An 18,983-nucleotide genomic window follows, 5' to 3' on the forward strand; every position below is an offset into this window, starting at 1 on the left:
GACAACCATTTTTTTTTTACAAACGACAGAAATACAAGATTTGAATTTCTCTTACTTTGAGTTGCCCTGTGTACTTGTAAGGGTGACCTTTTTTGTTTTTGTTTCTCATCTCCAGTGGAATAGTCAGGCGGGGCGGGCGGACGAAATAAAAACAAGCGACCTATCGGTCAGAATAGCTCCGCTGGTTTTTTTTTAATTTAATTTTTTATTTTGGTGACATGTAGAAGTGGTTCAGGTCTTCAGCTCTTCGAGTCATTATGCAGTTTTGTTTTAGCGATGCAATAAAGTGGTTAGTGGTTTCATATGATGTCTCACTATAAAACACATTTTACACAGAAGTTGGTAATGTATTGTACTTTTATACCATAGTCACCATTTTATAACAAAAATCTACTGTTATGAAAAATTGCACAAAATCTCAGAAAAAAATGACTGGGAAATGCACACAAGAAAAAGAAAAAAAGAGGAGGTTGGCTATAAGTAATTCCAGTGTCTTACAGCTGTAACCCTGGAAAATTTTAATGAAGAATGAAATAAACTAGGGATCTAAAATAATTTTGAGGCAATTTGAATTTGAATTTTCTAACAAATTTACAAAGTCAACAACATTCAACTTGTTCTAGTTGTGGTAGATATATATAGGGAAGAAATGTATCAATCGCCATCTTAGTTTCCGTACGGCGACAATCTCAAGTACCCGGAAGAGAGTCATTCTCAGCCATACGTTACAGTGGTAACACTCGTTCATGTTCGGTTACCTTTCACAAAGAAAACACAACGAAATGGTTGAAATGATTTTTTTTTAATTTCTTTTCATCACAACAACAAAATCTGCGTGATCAAAAGTGTTGTAAACTAAACCAGAAAGAATTATCGGACTGGCTAAACTTCCCGATGAACTGGAAGGTCCTACTACTTCCAAGTAAGCCTCGATAGTACTATAGTACGTGAGAAAATCGTCTCAAACTAGCGATACAACTTTCAAAATATAACTTGACATGTCTTCATTTGTTAGAGTTATACAATTCAAGACGGGTTTTCACTCGAAAACAACAATTCTGTGAATAATGACACTCTGAACGCAGCGATTTCTCGGACCGGCGATGTTACCACTGTAACGTATGGCTGACAACGACTTGCTTCCGGGTTAGTCCCTCGTGCATACGGGTGGATTGTCGGCGATTAATACATACATGTACATCGTCTGATATTTTAATTCACAGTGTTTTTTGTGACCGGCGCCTGTCAGCAGACTCTGCCATTTTTTTCATCATTCCATTGTATTTAAACCTTGTACTTGACATTTCGCAATATTTATAATTCTCAACAAAATACCTCAACATGCCTCACTTCGCTCGTACTCAAAGCAGCCCCGCACGTAGTCCTGCTTGCATACGGAGGAATTCGAGACTCGATTCTGACAATTGTCCCTCCCCCTCCGGTGTTTAGAGTCAAGTCAGTAATACAGACTCGTGCACCCGAGGACTACCCCGCGCGGTATGATCACTGACACTGATGACATGATGAGAGAGAACCTTTTCGGATTTACATGTAAAACGGGGAAAGATACGCAAAACATAACGCAAAGTCTGAAGCCAAATTAAAGTTGTAATTATTTTAATTATTTTTACTTGCCAAATATTTGCATTTTGGAAAGGCAAGACACGTTCATGTCGTTTAACTTTACATGTGAACTGTCGGCCATATTTAAACTTCAACCGCATGCCTGGCATGCCCTTCCTTACGCAAGTTGTCTGAATTCTGGTTCACTGTCATTCCAAATTGCACGACAATATAGAATTAACTACAAGTTACATGTTATCTGAAAACATCACACTTTTATAGTGGGTCTGAAGTGTGATTTTAGTGAGTACTAAGAACGTCCTGTGTTGATACTCAAGATACTTGCTGTGGAAAATCGCTCGGTCGAATGAGGTCACCTTCAGCTTCTGGTCGAATCAGGATAGAGTATGCAAATGAGGATGTTGCGGATTGGCTGATAATGTAGAAGGGTGCAGAATTGGATTTGAAGTTTACAACCCTGTTTCGAACAAACGCTTGTCATTTGGGCGCCCAATGCGTAGAATTATGACTATAGCACATATTACATTGCTTGTTTGACGTCAATAGTGTCTTTTGAAAGTGGCAGTTTACTTAAAGTCTCGTCGACTGATTTCCAATATGGCGTCGGTCATTATGCTCATTAACATATTCATTTTTTTTTTCAAATTACAAAAAAAAAATCATAAAAAATAAAAATGAGGATGTGCTGACTTGAAATTAACAAATCTGAGTAAGCTACCCCCTGCGCATCAACACGCCAGATATCAAAGCAATCTAATAAGAGGTTTTCAAGGAGTTGATGAAAATGACATTTTATGAAAAAAAATCATAAAAAATTGAAAATGGCACAGATCAACTTGGCATGAACAAATCTGAATAGCCTCCCCCCAGGGAACATGCACACCAAATATCGAAGAATTCCGACTGTCACTTATGGAGTAGATAGTAAAAATATAAAAGTTTGACGGACACCTATGATTCACTCTACTCTCTATACCTCAATACCCACCTATACCTAAAGCTACGCTTTCAGCTTTCGCTGACAGCGGAGCTAAAAAAAAAAGGGGGGGGGGGGGGGGTGCAAGGAAAACAAATCTGTATTTTTTCAGTTCTATTCTCTGTCCTTTCTGTCCTGTCAGTCTCTCTACAACCAACTTCTTTTCTCTTCTCTTTATTGAATTCCTTGTTACAGGTCTATTTCCTTCATTGTAGCATGAAAGACACATGCTGCTCCGATGTGACGGGGGTGGGTGGGGGGATGGGGGGGAGAGATGCAATGAGGAATGTTTGATGTTCGTTCGAACCTTACAATCTTGCCGTGTTGAACTCAGGAGTCGGTCGGATATAAAAAAGGTGTTTTTTTTCTGATGTCAGAGCTGCAAATTAGGGTCGGTCGGGAGATGAGAAACAGAAAAATACATAGGGCCGCCCTATTACTACAAGGGCTGCTTTTTAATACGCAATCAAAATTTAATTCTTATGATGTGATATATGACCACAGGGATGAATGTTTGCAGAAAATCAACACATCTTTTTACATCTCTTGCAATGCTACCTCTCTGCTTAGTTTGATCTCAAAAGACATTGCCTGCAGTTATACTTTTCAGTACGGTTTAAATTTCTATCGTTTTCTGTCATCTTCAGAATGATGATTTCCTGAGTTTTTCAACACTATTTGTACGATAACAGCAGTAACATTTCACAGTTTTACACCTGAATTTTAATCATCTAAAAAAAAAATGGATCTCTATTTTAAATGAAAATAAAAACTTCTTACAAACACAATTTTTTTAAAGGGGGGGGGGGGGGGGGTTGAGACAGTCATAGAGGGAGTTCTTCACATCCATGCAACTGTCTTTTCATGGAAATTGTCAACCTCATAAAAATGCACATATTTTTTGTCAATAAAAATAGCTAAGAATGAGTTGAAGGTCGAACCTACCAGAATTACTTTTGTTGTATCATATACGAAAATCCTTGTCATTTTGTGTGGTTTCATCTATTATTTTTATATAATAATTTTCAAAAAGGCAAAAAGTATTCTGTTGAAAATTTCTTCACAACAAAACCAATATGGCGACAAAATTTTGGATCAAATTTCTTCTAGCTATTTTGATGGTGTTTTAAAACATTTTTTTGTATCTGAGAGAAAAAGCTATGAAATGTGTCATGAAACTTTATTTTTTTTAAACCTTAGTTTCCATTCTTAGTCATTTTATTTCCAGTGTCTTCAGAAACTCAAAAAAAAAACGTGAAACAGAGTATTTCCATCACGCTTTTACTTAGCCGTGACAAAATTGAAGCCATAAATTCAACATGAAAATAAAGTTTAATATTCGACAGGAGTGTGTAGATCATAAGCCGCCTATGAATAGCAGACAGGTGACATGTATCAGAATTGTCTGAGTGCATACTTCACGTTATTTCTGTAATAACCACATTAATATCATATATCTTATTCAATTTTCATCGATCATCCAGTCTATACTTTTATCACCAACTCACTCCGGTACACAGATGAGTGAAAAAACAAATGTGCCGCCATATTTGAGTACGATATGAAATTCTCTAAGTAGTATTAATTCCATTTTAATCATATTTTTACCTGTGATATGAAAAAGAAACTGCGTATTTGTATAGACGCCATGCTTTCCTATCATAGTTGTGTAATAATCATATCCTATTAAACTAGCCATCATTTGTCTGAATAGACCTGACACAAAAGATCGTTTCAGGGCTGTCGCCACACCACGCTGTTAGCAGCCCCATATTCTGATCTGTGTATGAAGTTTTTTTAATGGCATTTAATAGTTTATTGTGGCTACTAATAATCCACGGACAGACATGTGGTACACAGTCTGTATAATGACTCTCCTTTGTCTTGTTGATAAGCAACCAATGTGCTCATCCCCACCTGTTCCCCGACACCACAATAAGTTTCTGACCCCGAGTGTACTCCTAAGCATGCCTCCATGCATTGTACGACTAAAGTACAGTATAGACACTGAAATAGCCCATTTCTGACCAAACTGAAGGCCAAAATAGCACTGCTTTAGTGGTGGTGCAATGCCATGAGTTTTGAATAGCGAGTTTGTGGCTATGAGTGACAGGCAGCTTGGCTTTTATTACTTCCTGGGAGGCGATTGAATGCTGAAATTCTCATTTTCTTCACCATGCCTCTGTACTTTTTAACAACTGACACAACGTCTTTATTAACTGGACTATTATGTTAACAATGAAAATGTCATATTAAACTCTTTTCAACAGCGACAGACCATAAATTTTTGACATTATTTCTCTAATATCATAATTACTATCCAGTAATGACTAATTACATTTGTTTGTATAATGATTTTCCAAAATAAATGGCACTTTTGTGTCAGCACTACCATATAAAACTAGAAGAAAAAAGCTGAAAACGATATGAAAAAAAAAAATTGGCTTAGCCGCTTTCTTTGTGCTTGTTAAGACATGCTGAATTTTTCAATAACCTCTCACAGGAAGTAACCCCTAACCTTGCATTCATGCAAATTTTTTTTTTGTCAGAAATGACAAAACTCGTTCAGAACATATTAAAATACAACAGTGCGCTATTTTCTGTCACAACATTTCATAATTTGCTCAACAAAGAGAACGAAGCCTGTGGATTTCTGTTATGTTTACAGGCAGGAGGGAAAGTGTTTTAACAATTATTCGGCGGTCTTTTGACGGCCGTCAAATTTGTGTCTTGACTTATTGAAGGGTTTAATTAAGTTGACTGTCTGCCAAGTTGGTTGGGCCGCAATAAGGGAAAACAGAAATAGTCCTTCAATACACTATCGTTTCCTTGGCTCTAAAACAGGTGGAGTTTATGTTGGGTATATTGTTAGTGTCTTCATCGATTTGAATCCGGCCTATTATTGGGGTTTTGCGGATGGATAAAGTGGGATAAGTTTGTCACGTTTGTGAATTGTCACATTTCGTAGGGCAGGTGGCTAGGATTGGTTAGTAGCAGTGCTAACCTTTGAAAGCTACATCATTACGGTAAAAGAAAATGAGAGTATGCGGTCCCAAAGGTTCTCTACATGGAGTTTAATCTCGTCTCCTTGTATATTCACAACACCTGTGTATCAAAAAACAACACTGTGCTGTCCTCTGATCTGGTTTCTTATCCTCCTGTCAGTACTGTAGCAGTTTAGCGATAAACACATAACATGAAAGTATTATAGATTTTTTCTAGTCTTTCAAGTTAAACAGAACACAACATACAGAGTGATGTTCAGTGTTACATATTTTTTACCACTAGTTCTTTTTTTAAAATGAAAATGACAGCAATTTCTTCCTGGTTATCATAAACTATCACCAGCTGTGAGTTCTTTCTATTCTTTTAATGCCCTTCACTTTCATTGTTTGAAGGACCTTTTGGTCTCACTTAAAATACGGAACACTTGGCACCAGGCTTTTCATTTCAAATATGCAAATTTACTGGTCTGAAATTAATATCTGGAAAAACTCCATAATATTGGACAAAAATTTTAAAAAATACATGTTTCCCTGAATATTGTTACATATGTACCCAAAATGAGAGTAATTGCAATTAAAATCTAAGGAGCTGGTTAAAAAAATTGGTCCTTCCGACAATATTCAACAAACCAATATGGCTGCCATTAAATGTACATTTCATAGCGATTTCTCCTTTGATGCTTTACCATAGAGAGTTATCAAAGCATGCAATAAGCACACACTTGACTCCGTTTATAAGTGATAAAACTTTAAACACATATTGCTGGTAAATGGTTTTCGAATGTCCACTTCATTATCATTTCCTCAACTGATATTTTGCTTCTGCGTCTCTAAGGAGCAGACAATTCTCCTCTAAATATATTATCAGGCTTGGTTGATTTCTCTCATCATTTATATTTCCATCAATCAAAACATTATCAAAACTAATGGCAACTTGAATTTCTCATTTGGCCTGTTTAGATATATCTCCACTGAAACCCATATACATATCTACTTCAGCTCAGTGTAATCGAAGGAAATTGTACAGCAACACTGAAAAGAGGCGGGAAGGAAATGTGAACTATTTTACTATGAAAATTGTAGAGCGAAGTAGGGAGAATGACCTGCACTTTGTAGCACAACTGTGGTGCTGTAGAACACTGGTACAGTTTCATCTCTCTGTTAGATCTTGAAGTTTAATTGATGAGGTCATGAATATTGCATGGAAACCACACACAAGCCAAGAATCAGAAGTTCGTGTTCTGCTCTGCTAGTTTCATAAAGCTGAAGACATCAGGATCCATGTGTTGGTTATGACTCATCGTCCACTTTATGCTCATCCCAAGGCTCCTTGGAAAAACACACACCTAATTCCAGTATCCACAAATTCTGACATCCACAATCCTAATGAATTATCAGGCCAAATCTTGCCAACTATCAACAGATAAAACTATGGCCCATATTGGTTATTATCTTCACTATTCTCACATAAATTACAGCTATCTTGGGGTATCCTAAATTCTACTTTGTCAGTTTCAGGTAACTTACAAACCGAGTCTCTAAGGTAATTTACTTGGGATGGAATTTTTTTCCTATATATCGGTGTCATGATTGACCTTTTGACCCCGGCATTGCAAAACACCATTATGTTTTATATTCCTAACAGTTCCAAAACACAAAATCCCCTGATATATACCAGGGATCAGAAATCCATTTTACGACATCACTGACATTTGTGATAGTCTCACAAATATCTCAACAAAGTCTGAAATATTGATACATCTCTCTCAATGAGTTAAAATGAAGTGATAAAACCTTGTGTGATTACCATGATATAAGGACCCTTATACTGCTTACACCTGTACCAACTATCAGGCATAGTATATGTATTACATAGCTGTCACATAGTACACCTGTTACAAACTCCAATACTTCACTTCTCTTTCCGTGTATAATATCCCTTCCATCTGTTCCTTTCATATGAATAATAACTGACATTTTGTTTCTCAATAACCCGGAGTTTCATCCATTGTCAAGTCTAAACACAGATATAAATATCTGTCAGTTTAATCAAACTTCGCTGTCCTTCTAGTACTCAGTACAGACAGGGAAAGACTGACACACAAAGAAACTCACTTAACATATTTTCTTAAAATAAATATAGACCATGTTGATGTTGGGTCAACAAATCCACACTACAGGCAAACTATGTTGATTTCACACTATTGTACTAAAGGTAACACATGTACCATAATTAACTGGTAAATTTTGAAACCAAAATATCAGTTTTATCTGCAAATTATAGATATTTGACAAACAAATGGTATATTTTTTCAACACATATTATGTTTCTTATATATGACAGTATGCTTGCAGCTTCCATGGTTCAATGGTGAATTGTATGATCTCTATTTTTGTCTGTCTGTTTATTTCGTTGCCTATTCGAATGAGATCTAAAAATATCATTAGGACAATATGGACACTGAAAAATAGCAGAATGGACATTACTCATGAATTTACAATGTGACATACACACATACATACACACATACATACATACATACATACATACACACACACACATACACACACACACACACACACATACATACATACATACATACATACATACAGACAGACATACATACATAAATAAATACGTGCATACACACACATCATGCACGCATGCAAACATAATTGCATATGTGCGTACGTATATATACATATATATGTACACACACACACACACTCTCTCTCTCTCACTCTCTCTCTCTCTCTCTCTCTCTCTCTCTCTCTCTCTCTCTCTCTCAAAAAAAAAAAAAAAGAGGGGAGAACTGCAGATTTCTATTTAAATAAACAGTTGAAAGAGGCAATATATTGACAATAATGTTTAACTACTTGAGGCCAAAATATACCTTGAAATAAAACTCTCCAGTTTCCAATTAACCCAGTGGATGTCATTGCCACTGACTTTCATTACATGTAAATATTCCAACACATACACTCTCCTCATCACAATTGATATTTTACTCACAACATTATGCCAAGTCTTGTAAAATATCTAGGTCACACGAATCTGAAATCAATACAACGGCTATACAAAAACCACAAAAAACATAATCATAGAAATCTGGGTGACATTTCTTCTCAATTCTTAATTCTTCAGATTAACTAAAACCCTTCCAATCTGCAATTACATCTAATTTTGAAACTAGTTTTTCCGCTGAAGGCCACATTGCCATGCAACTAGTTGTCTCACCCACAGGTATTTTTTTATCTAATTATGAGCTATATTTCGTGACATAAAAACAGCAAAATACTTTTGTTTGACTTGGGGGAAAACAAGAGACAAAGGAAAAGATATAATTTACATAGATGGAAGGTTTTGATACTCACAATTAACTCTTTAAACTTAAAGAGTATATGTGTACTTAGAGGCCATTTTAATGTAATTACATAAAAGTAGCTAAATACACTTCAAGATGGACTGAGATATATACACTACCATGTTGCCCTACACTGCTGTGTATTCATCTCTTTTTATAACAAGGACTCAACAACTACATGTTATTCTTACTATTTCATAACACAACTCTATCTTACATTTATTAAAACACTGCATTTTTTTGGCTTTAAAATATTTTTTTTCATGATGATATTTCCTGAAGTGATTCTTTTAAATGACCTAACACATCAGCTTCCATGCCATCTTTTATTTATATATTTATTTATAACACATGTTGGATTAAATTTGCAGAAGCCGTATCAAGGACAAGATATATCAGCGAAAATGAACGTTTTCACATAACCTGTACAACAAAAGAACAACCCAGTCAGTTTTACCAGATAACTTCATTGTGATAACACCCTGCGATCGAGTATTTTCTTTATTGTTTTTAGTCATGAAATGAAATTAGGAGTCAGCTGTAGCTAATGAATAGTGTGTTACAAACACAAAAGGCAACAAGTCTACAATGAGTCTGATTTAAATAACTTCCTTTCAGAACGCCTTAGCTTCCATTGTATTGTTTTTCTCTCTTTTTTTTTGAATTTCCCTTGGGCCTCTGGATGTACAGTAGAATGTATTCCAGAGAACATAAGGAAATCGACAGGTTAGCCACATCAGCATACAAGCATATGGTTGAACATCTACCACGGTATAATATAACATGTCGTGATAACAAGACAAGAGAGCATGGTTTCTACTAAAATGGTCTATGTGAGGTGAATACGCAATGTTCACCGTTCAGCAATTAAGCTGTTTTATGAATGGCAGGGAGGCTAACCAAGCCAGCTCCTGACTGAGTCTGTACGCTTAGTTAACCACTGTGAAAATATCACCACTCAAATAAACCCCATCCATTTGCCCACAGGAAATTTTACACTTCCAGCTAGGCTTAATTTACATGCCGACAACTGCAGATAAATTTTCAAATGAATTAATTTAATTGTTTGCAGCCGAGCCCTGGAATAAAATGTACAAATAAGTTGGAGTCGGAAGCGAAGCAAAATGTACTATTCTAATCTAATCTACTACGGAATGTTGAATTCACATGTACTTGTATTGTTCACAGCTGATATGAAATGAACACCGGTTGATGTGACATCAACACACACTTGAATATTCTGCACTCATTGACACTCTACTACTTACTTTGATCATTACAACCTGCATACAACTGACAAAAAAATCAACAATAAACACTACTAAAAATATTTCCGAATGAAAAAAAAATAATTCTTACGGTTGGAGGCACTGAGACGGGTACGGGGACCGTTCCTAACGGTACTGTAGCTTGGATGGGGACCGCGGATCCTGTTTCCATTGTGTAACCACTAATACTAATATATATGATGTGAGCAGGTAGGGTAAGCAGGCAGGCTGTATAGTCAGAGGGTAGATAGATCCAGAGCTACGGATTGCCCACAGCTGCTCTTCGCTACCTGTGCTTGCCAGCAACATCCATATGCAAATGTCATATCCCTGTATGAAGTGTACCGCCTACGCATACATATTCATACTCTTTTCTGATTGGTTGGGGCGGATCATATTTACAAAAATTATTTCCTCATTATCTCTGAGGATAGCAGTATTATCATACCAGCCTAAACCTAGCGGTGTGTTGACCTGCCCCGACAAATAATCTAACACATGTAGGACATACACAACACACACACACGGATCATTCAATAGCAAATTGTTTCTTTCATGCCGACACAATAGAACAATGGCATACAACCTGTTGCCGGCGATAAATCATTGTTTTCTCTGTTAGAGTGTTACACATAACATTTTATTTTATTTCATCTCTGAATGTTTTTCTCTTGTGTTTTTTTAACTCTCTCTCTCTCTCTCATCCTTTTTCTGTATTACAAGTACTGCACTGGGCTACTTAGTTCGTATCGATTCTACTACAACTCACAAAACAAACAGGACTATAACTGACCAATTTCGAAAAACAAACGCATCTTGCCATCAATCAAGAGAGTGCTTTAAACATCCTTATGTGTCTGGCAAAGTAATTTCTACCTACTTCCATCTTAAAGCCAAATATAATTGAACACAATCAATTTACAACATCAATTATAATTTCTAAATACCTGTAAAAATAATTTGGAATTATTTTGCATACATTCATGAATTGCTATTTTTAAATCAGCCATTATGACATTTACAGTACATCTTTTTTCATATTTGTTTTGCAGAAAAAGGATATAAATCACAAATTTTTTGACAATTATCCACAAATGTTGTAGGCGTGAACTTCTCTTTAAATGTTAAAATCATAATATACTAATTTCTTTGTGATTATTTTCTGCTAAATTAATTTACAATCTATGGTTTGATATCATTTTACAAGGTTTCAATACCCACAATCAGACTTTACAAAGTGTGTGTGAAAAATGTGGAGTTAAAAAAAAAATATTATGAATTTTATGAAACCAAATTGTGCAATTTAATAAGTTGTGAATTTTCATATATGGATTTGGTAAAAATGAATTATTTCTCAGGTGTGAAATAAAATTATACTATCTCTCGAGTACAGACAGAGAGAAAAAAAACAGAATTCTATTTAGTATAATTTTGGTAACAAATAGCCTTTTACAAATGATGGAAACAATTAAATTGCCTAAGCTTCGTGTTTCATTTCAAGAATACAAATTATTCCAATATTCTTTGTCATGCAAATTACATCCTATTGATATGCAAATTAGCTGACACTGTGTTTAACAGTACTTGGGGGATGAGTGTCATGTCAGCTGGCGGCTTAACAATTCTACAAGCGTAAAATGATAGTAGAATGTGATGGCACACTTCACATAAAATAACACACACACACTGTCAATGAAGATTTATAAGAGTAATCGAACACTCATTCTTTTCTTTTTGGATTATTTATAAAAAAAAAAAAATCATTAAAACAAAATTTACACCTCCCCAGGTACAGTGGGGGTAAAACAGATAAGGTTTCCATTTGGAAAGTTCATGATCAAGTATTCTGTTCACTTTAGAGTATTATGAGATGTTTATGTATTGTTTTTGAAAATAGCCATAAAATACTGTCAAAGCCATTTACTCAAATGATCCACATAGGAAGAAATGAGGCTGAACAGCGATTCCGCTGATGGTGAACACATATCATAGCGGACCGTTACTTGACATTTTATCAACTGGGAAATAAGTATGTGCCTTACTTCTATATAATTACTGACTTATTCTTCCTGGGGCAAGAAATGCGTGACATCATCAGTCACGTTTTTTTTTTTCATTTAGACTGCATATACATTTACCTCTGGTACTATTACGAAGAAAAATTTTCTCTTGTGGAAAGGTCATCAACAATTTCAAACTATATCATGGATAGAATAGTCAACCAAATATCAATGATAATGAAGCCTACTAGCCTGGCAGCAACAGTTGACTATTGATACTTTTACCAGCAGATGTAACAGAGAACAAGAAAGCAATGACCACATTAAAACATAAATTGCCAGGTAAAAAACACTTGCAGTGATGTTGAAACTTTGCCAGGTAAAAAACTCAGACACTGGTTAATTAGAGTAAATGCCTACAGTATCCCCTACAATGACCCAACGGGGACATGCCATTGACAAGTTTTTATGTCCAACATGCCAAGGAAGCTATTACTTCCAAATTCAAGTCTTAACTTTATTAATAACAGCATCATTTCTAAGCAAAAAATAACATTATGCAGTATAAATCTGTCACAAGTATCACTATGAAATATACAATATGTCAGAAACATCACGATGAAATGTACAATGTCAGAAATAACATTATTTCTTGCCGGGTGATTTGGATATCAAATGAGTTTTGATATTCTTGCCTGGTGATTTGGATATCAAATTAGTTCTCAAATTCTTACTTGGTGATTTGAATATCAAATTAGTTCTGATATTCTTGCCTGGTGATTTGGATATCAAATGAGTTTTGACATTCTTGCCTGGTGATTTGGATATCAAATTAGTTCTGATATTCTTACTTGGTGATTTGAATATCAAATTAGTTCTGATATTCTTGCCTGGTGATTTGGATATCAAATGAGTTTTGATATTCTTGCCTGGTGATTTGGATATCAAATTAGTTCTCAAATTCTTACTTGGTGATTTGGATATCAAATTAGTTCTGATATTCTTACTTGGTGATTTGGATATCAAATTAGTTCTGATATTCTTGCCTGGTGATTTGAATATCAAATGAGTACTGATATTCTTGCCTGGTGATTTAGATATCAAATTACTTCTAATATTTTAGCCTGGTGATTCTATTATGACGTAAGTGTTGAACAGCTCATGGGACTAATAACACGCAAGTTTTAAACTTTTCAGTGCCATCTCATCTAAAGAGATACGAGAGTGAGCAAACTTTCTAGTTCTGTTCCTCACTTCTTGGCACAGGGATTCTGAAGACAAATTAAGTTCCAAACACCGTGCAATTTTTCTGACAATAAATCATAAATATGACAGTAGATTTTTTGATATTAAAAGTTGTGAAGTTGTAGACATGCCGAGTTGGATGATAAATGGAACCATAACACCTTGTGTGTTAATTCTCACATACTTACCACTCTGTTTCCTAATTATACACTGACAAGTTACTGATACCGACATAATTCGGCTAATTTCCGTAAATTTTTATACATGTCAAAAACTAATATACTATGTACAGTTATAGCTAGTTGGAGTGGGTATACAAGCTATTAATCGTACAATACATACATGGCATTATTTCACTCTGAATAATTTATGAAATAGCTGATATCAAATCATGATTTACAATTTTCTGCAATATGAAATATATGAAGGCTGTCCATGCCATGCATATAAATTAACTTAGTGAATTTTAGATGTCTATTTTTAGATTTACACCATATTTCTGCTTAGCCTTGACAAAACAGTGGAAAGCCGGTATCTATACTACTTACAACTTACAAGTACAGAACAATAACAAAAAACTACTTTTTGATCCAGAATTCAGTCAATCCTTGCAGAATATACCGTAAACCAACAAAGGTAAGCCTGCCAAGTAGTGAAATGTTTTGCGCAAATCATGAAGTTATCATGTTTCTATGACGATGCTCCCTTTTTTATAACGATGACAAGTTCTGTCTTGTAAATTGCATTCTAGATCGTTCTTTTTATAACAAACATAGGAAAACCTACAAATTGATCAAGTGTTCCATATATGTTATACTTACACTGCTGGCCGGACTAGTCCACTTTTTTCAAGGGTGACAAGGTGTACATGTATTGGGTAACTTTTAGTCTAATTTCTTTATATAACAAACATACGTACACCAATAAATTGGTGAAATGTTTTGTACAAGTCAATTATTTCGAACATTCCTACAACAATACCCCCTTATTTACAGATAACAAGTTATTTGATGTAAATTTTATACTAGAATAAGCTATTTAACTAACACAGTTAGTTATTTCATTGCAAAAACTACATCTCCCTTTTTTTGCCAGCCATAAGTTATACCTTGTAAAGTCTATTCTTGAATAAGCTTTTTAAAAATAAACATTGGTAACCCTGCAAATTGGTGAAATGTTTTATGTTATAAAATATTAGGTAGAATTTTATTTATTTATTTTCCACAAACAAGTTGTATCTTGCAAATTTTAATAATCATATTCTAGTTTACAGTTTTTTTTAGTATAACAAAAAGGGTTTGCCTATAAAAAAAAATGTCAAACATTAAGTAGGACAATACAATATTTTTTATAAGTGACAAGTTATATACAGTAAATTTTAATGTTTATTCTACATTAAGCTTTTTATAACAAACATGGGACTGCCTTCAAACTTGTGAAATGTTGTGTTTATCAAATAATGGAAGTCCGTTTTTTATAAACGACAAGTTATATCTTGTACAGTCTACACAACATTGTTTTTTTCCACTGCTTCCGCCAGTGTTGTATTTAAAACAAATAGAATCTTGTAAATTTCACCAAACTGGCCCTGAAATGTACATAACACAATATACACCCAGTCATGCCGAAACATGCTAGCAAACATATTTTCAAAGCATTTTGGTCAGCATGTTAGCTGAGTAGTATGTCATCACACATTTCACACTCCATTACAAATCTATATTTGTATTTGAAGCAGCTCTGTTGCTCCTTTTTTTCTCTCATATTTTTTGTTGTAAATTCTTGTGTCCTGTACCGTTGGCATTATCAACAGTAAACTTTCCATTTACTAGATTTGCTTAGGGTCTGAATAATGCAGGTAATTATCAAAAAAGGTTTGTTACGAGAACCAAGGGCTGATGAAACAACTCATTTTCGCAAAAAAAAAACCTTTGCCACTTTGAAGACATTTCAGGATTTCTTTTTGTCATATCTGGAAAGACAGTCATCATTCTAATGACAAATTGTGTATACATATCACATATCCACATCTACAAGTTCGGATATACCACAAGAGAATTTACTAGATTCTTATCATTAATCTGAATATCGTTTGAAAAGAGTTATTGATTATTTTCACAGCCAATCCTAGTTTGGTTTTTTTCCCTGAATACCATATAATTACACATATTCAATCCGTATGGTTGCCTTGTATGTAACGATGGGAAACACCACACAGCAGAATCCACCGTATATATGTAATTAGTATCAATACCACAAACACACAAACTTCATTTCTAGTGAGAAAATTAACGATCTTGACCTTGTAGCTTGAACCACTCCGATAAAATCCATGAGACTGCCTTTAAACATACACCGAAATTGCACTTTTGTTTATTCAAATTAGTCACGGAATTGAGCGGTCAACGACAAGATCGTCAATTACCAATATTTGATAACTTTGTGAATTTAACAGGCTTTTAGTCGACATCACCTGCTAATGGGGGATACTGGGCTACAGGCTAACCTACAGTGTATTCTCAATGACCTAGCTGTTGATAAATTTTCAAAATGGTTTTACACCCTGTCAAAAATACACATTCTACAAAGAATTTTAAAGCCAGTGAAGAAATCTAGGTATACCCAAGGGAACAACATATCAAAAACATTTCATACTACATGACGCTATCTTTTTTTTCACCAATACTTGCAATTCCCAGAGGATGACATCGAGATCTCATAATAAATATAGAATGAATACATGTCACCCACACTATATGCTGCTGCAAGTTTTTCTTTAATACTTCTTAATGCTGGAAAGCTTTTAGTTTTTTATTTACATTTTTTCCCATACTGTGGGATTTACATTCAGAACAATCTAATCTAATCTATACCTTTGGCAGTTCCACTAAAGAGCCGACATCTCTTACGCCGTAGAAGCTCATGAAGCTAAATTTAAATTCATTTGAATGTGTAAGTGTGTGTGTGTGTGTGTTTGTTTGTGTGTATGTGTGTGTGTATGTGTGTGTGTGTGTGTGTATGTCTGTGTGTGTGTGTGTGTGTGTGTGTGTGTGTGTGTGTGTGTGTGTGTGTGTGTGTGGTGGGGGGGGGGGGTGTATTCAGCTCATTTCAATGACTGAATTCCTGTTTTCAATTACCAAAAACTAGATTTTTTTTTCCAACAAATACAGCTTGTTAAATAATATTGCTATATTCTCTATTTTCCCAAATCACTTTTACCTCTGTGTTGGTATGATGATAAACACAAAATGAAAATTATTCCAGCACAGTGAAAACTACTTCTACATCTATAAGAGACATTTGTTGGTCATGGAAAAAGTTTTACATAACTCTTTTATTTTGATCAGATAATAGTCTACATTTCCATTTGTATGTTCTATAAGTATGAAAAGTCCACATTGCAATATGACTTTTCTAGTTGAAATAGTGTGTGTGTGTGTGTGTGTGTGTGTGTGTGTGTGTGTGTGTGTGTGTGTGTGTGCATCAGGGACAAAATTCCCTAAAAATAAAAGTTCTTCACATTTGCTCCAAACTTTACCATATGAAAGCTTGTTCCTGGTTCTTTTAAAATAATAAAAGAAATCCGATGGTTCCCTATCTTGTTTACTTTCCCATAGAGTAAATACAGTATCCGGTGGCCATATTGGATTTGGCAGCCATATTGGATTCTAACATGGCTACTTCTTTGGCCTTTACTCACAAATTTATACAAAGAATCTGGATTTTGTTTATTGATTTTTATTGTCTCGCTATTATCGTTATTATTGTTTGTACACAAATAACTACAAGTTGCGAAAAACGGAATTAACTTAGAAAAGATTAGTGTTTTCTTGAACAAAGTAACAGCAAAAAGGTTAACGAGTATATTTCCAAGACACACTGTACGTTAATCAAATGATTTTCACTTTCTGGACTCAACCTAACAAAATTCTACACCACAGATTTCTTTCTTGGTTGATGACTTACAGAAAACAACTTCTCTAGAAGATGCAACAGTGATCATATCACCAGACAACATTTTAATCAATATGGAACAAAAACAAACCATATCGTCTTCTAAGAAACTGTTCAGAAAGCCAATCACTTTCAATACTTGTACCAATTATTGTCAGATTCCATAGACTAAGCTTATTTTTCACTAATCTGATTTTGATCAAAATATCACCAGAGGTCTATTTTTCTTGAATTTTTTCTCAAAACAATATCTTTTCTGTCAAATTTGGAAATTATCTTCACACGCTACTTCTTTTTGGCCCTTAGTTTGACTGTTTTTTATCAAAATATTGCCAAATATTCATTTTTCTCTTGTAAGTTTTTCTTGATACATTTCTTTTCCCTCAAATTTGAAAATTTTCTTTACATATTACTTCTTTAGTGCCCTTACTTTGTCAAACTTGTTTGCATTTTTCTTTCCTTTTCAATGTTATACAAATTTATTCACCTCTTTCCTCAACCTTTTTTTTTCACTTTCTCAGTTCTTTCTATGTCTACTATATAGTTTCATGTGAAAATCCCCCACATAATTTCATGCTTTTTTTATTTTGTTATACCTTTCTTCCATCTTGCATATTTCTCAAATTATTACTTTTCGATTTTTCCCATTTCCAGAATTTAAAACATCAGCTTTCCTTCATCCACTTTCCTTTATCCTTCGTTATCATATAGGTTATTATAATAATGACATGCTTATTGCCGCATCAATAAACGCGTATTTCTAAAACCATATAATACGCCCGTGTCTATTCCTCTCACGGTCGTCCTTCATAAAGAAACACATAAAGGTAGATGAACGTTGCTGTATAACACACAGCTGTAGGCATTTTTATCTCAGAGTCACGCTGTCTAATTTTATGATATCCCTGGTGAACTTGGCTACTGATGATTGACAGTTGATATAACGTATGTACATTTCACAAATGTTGGCATCAGTGTATGTAACAGCTATTTCTTTCTACACAATAGGATATGAATAAACTGTCACATCAACAATAAATGAACTGATTCTATTCAAAGATCAAACATTAATTATATGAAACTAAGAAGACAGCGTGTCTTCTTTGCTGTCTCTCTTAGACAATAGCAGTGACACGAAATTTACAGCCTCGGTGGTAGCTATCTCTGAGTCTAAATATTATCACCATAATCCTTCAATCTGATGTACTTTTACAAGGCTTTGGCACTCCTCGGGAATTACTTTAGAAGGAATTGACTTGCCTAGTCTCCAGTGACTAGTTAGAATGCACATATCACAATGCCTTTCACCTGCTCCACAACATGGAAGGGACATCACTTTTCATTTCCGCACATCCATCCACAGTATTTCTGTGCACGGCTTGCGTACACGTAAAGATATTTACGTCTATGCCCTAGGCAATGCTCTCTCTTCAATTTTCCATGCCTTTATTAGACTCTCTTTTTTAACACACTTGGTCATCATAAAATCTCTCATTGTTCACCAATGTTTTCTTAATGCCCTCTCCGCTCAAAGGCCTGCATTTATTTATCTATATACACACAAAATATTTGCAAATTTTCATTCT

General features: G+C 34.7%; 1 protein-coding gene across 2 annotated transcripts in view; it reads right to left on the minus strand.

Annotated features, from left to right (window-relative positions):
- The window catches only part of LOC144446608 (nucleolysin TIAR-like), a 116,706-nt gene that overhangs the window by 68,730 nt on the left and 28,993 nt on the right, over positions 1-18,983 (minus strand). The window contains exon 1 of one of the 2 annotated variants that reach the window (XM_078136411.1): positions 10,290-10,478. The exons of the other annotated variant lie outside the window; for it this stretch is intronic. Within the exon in view, the coding sequence (XP_077992537.1) occupies positions 10,290-10,370 (81 nt within the window). The 5' untranslated portion in view covers positions 10,371-10,478. Of the gene's footprint in view, positions 1-10,289; positions 10,479-18,983 lie in introns of those variants that run through there. 2 annotated transcript variants of the gene reach the window in all.

This window comes from Glandiceps talaboti, chromosome 15 (assembly GCF_964340395.1).
Source record: "Glandiceps talaboti chromosome 15, keGlaTala1.1, whole genome shotgun sequence".
Taxonomy (NCBI): Eukaryota; Metazoa; Hemichordata; class Enteropneusta; family Spengelidae; genus Glandiceps; species Glandiceps talaboti.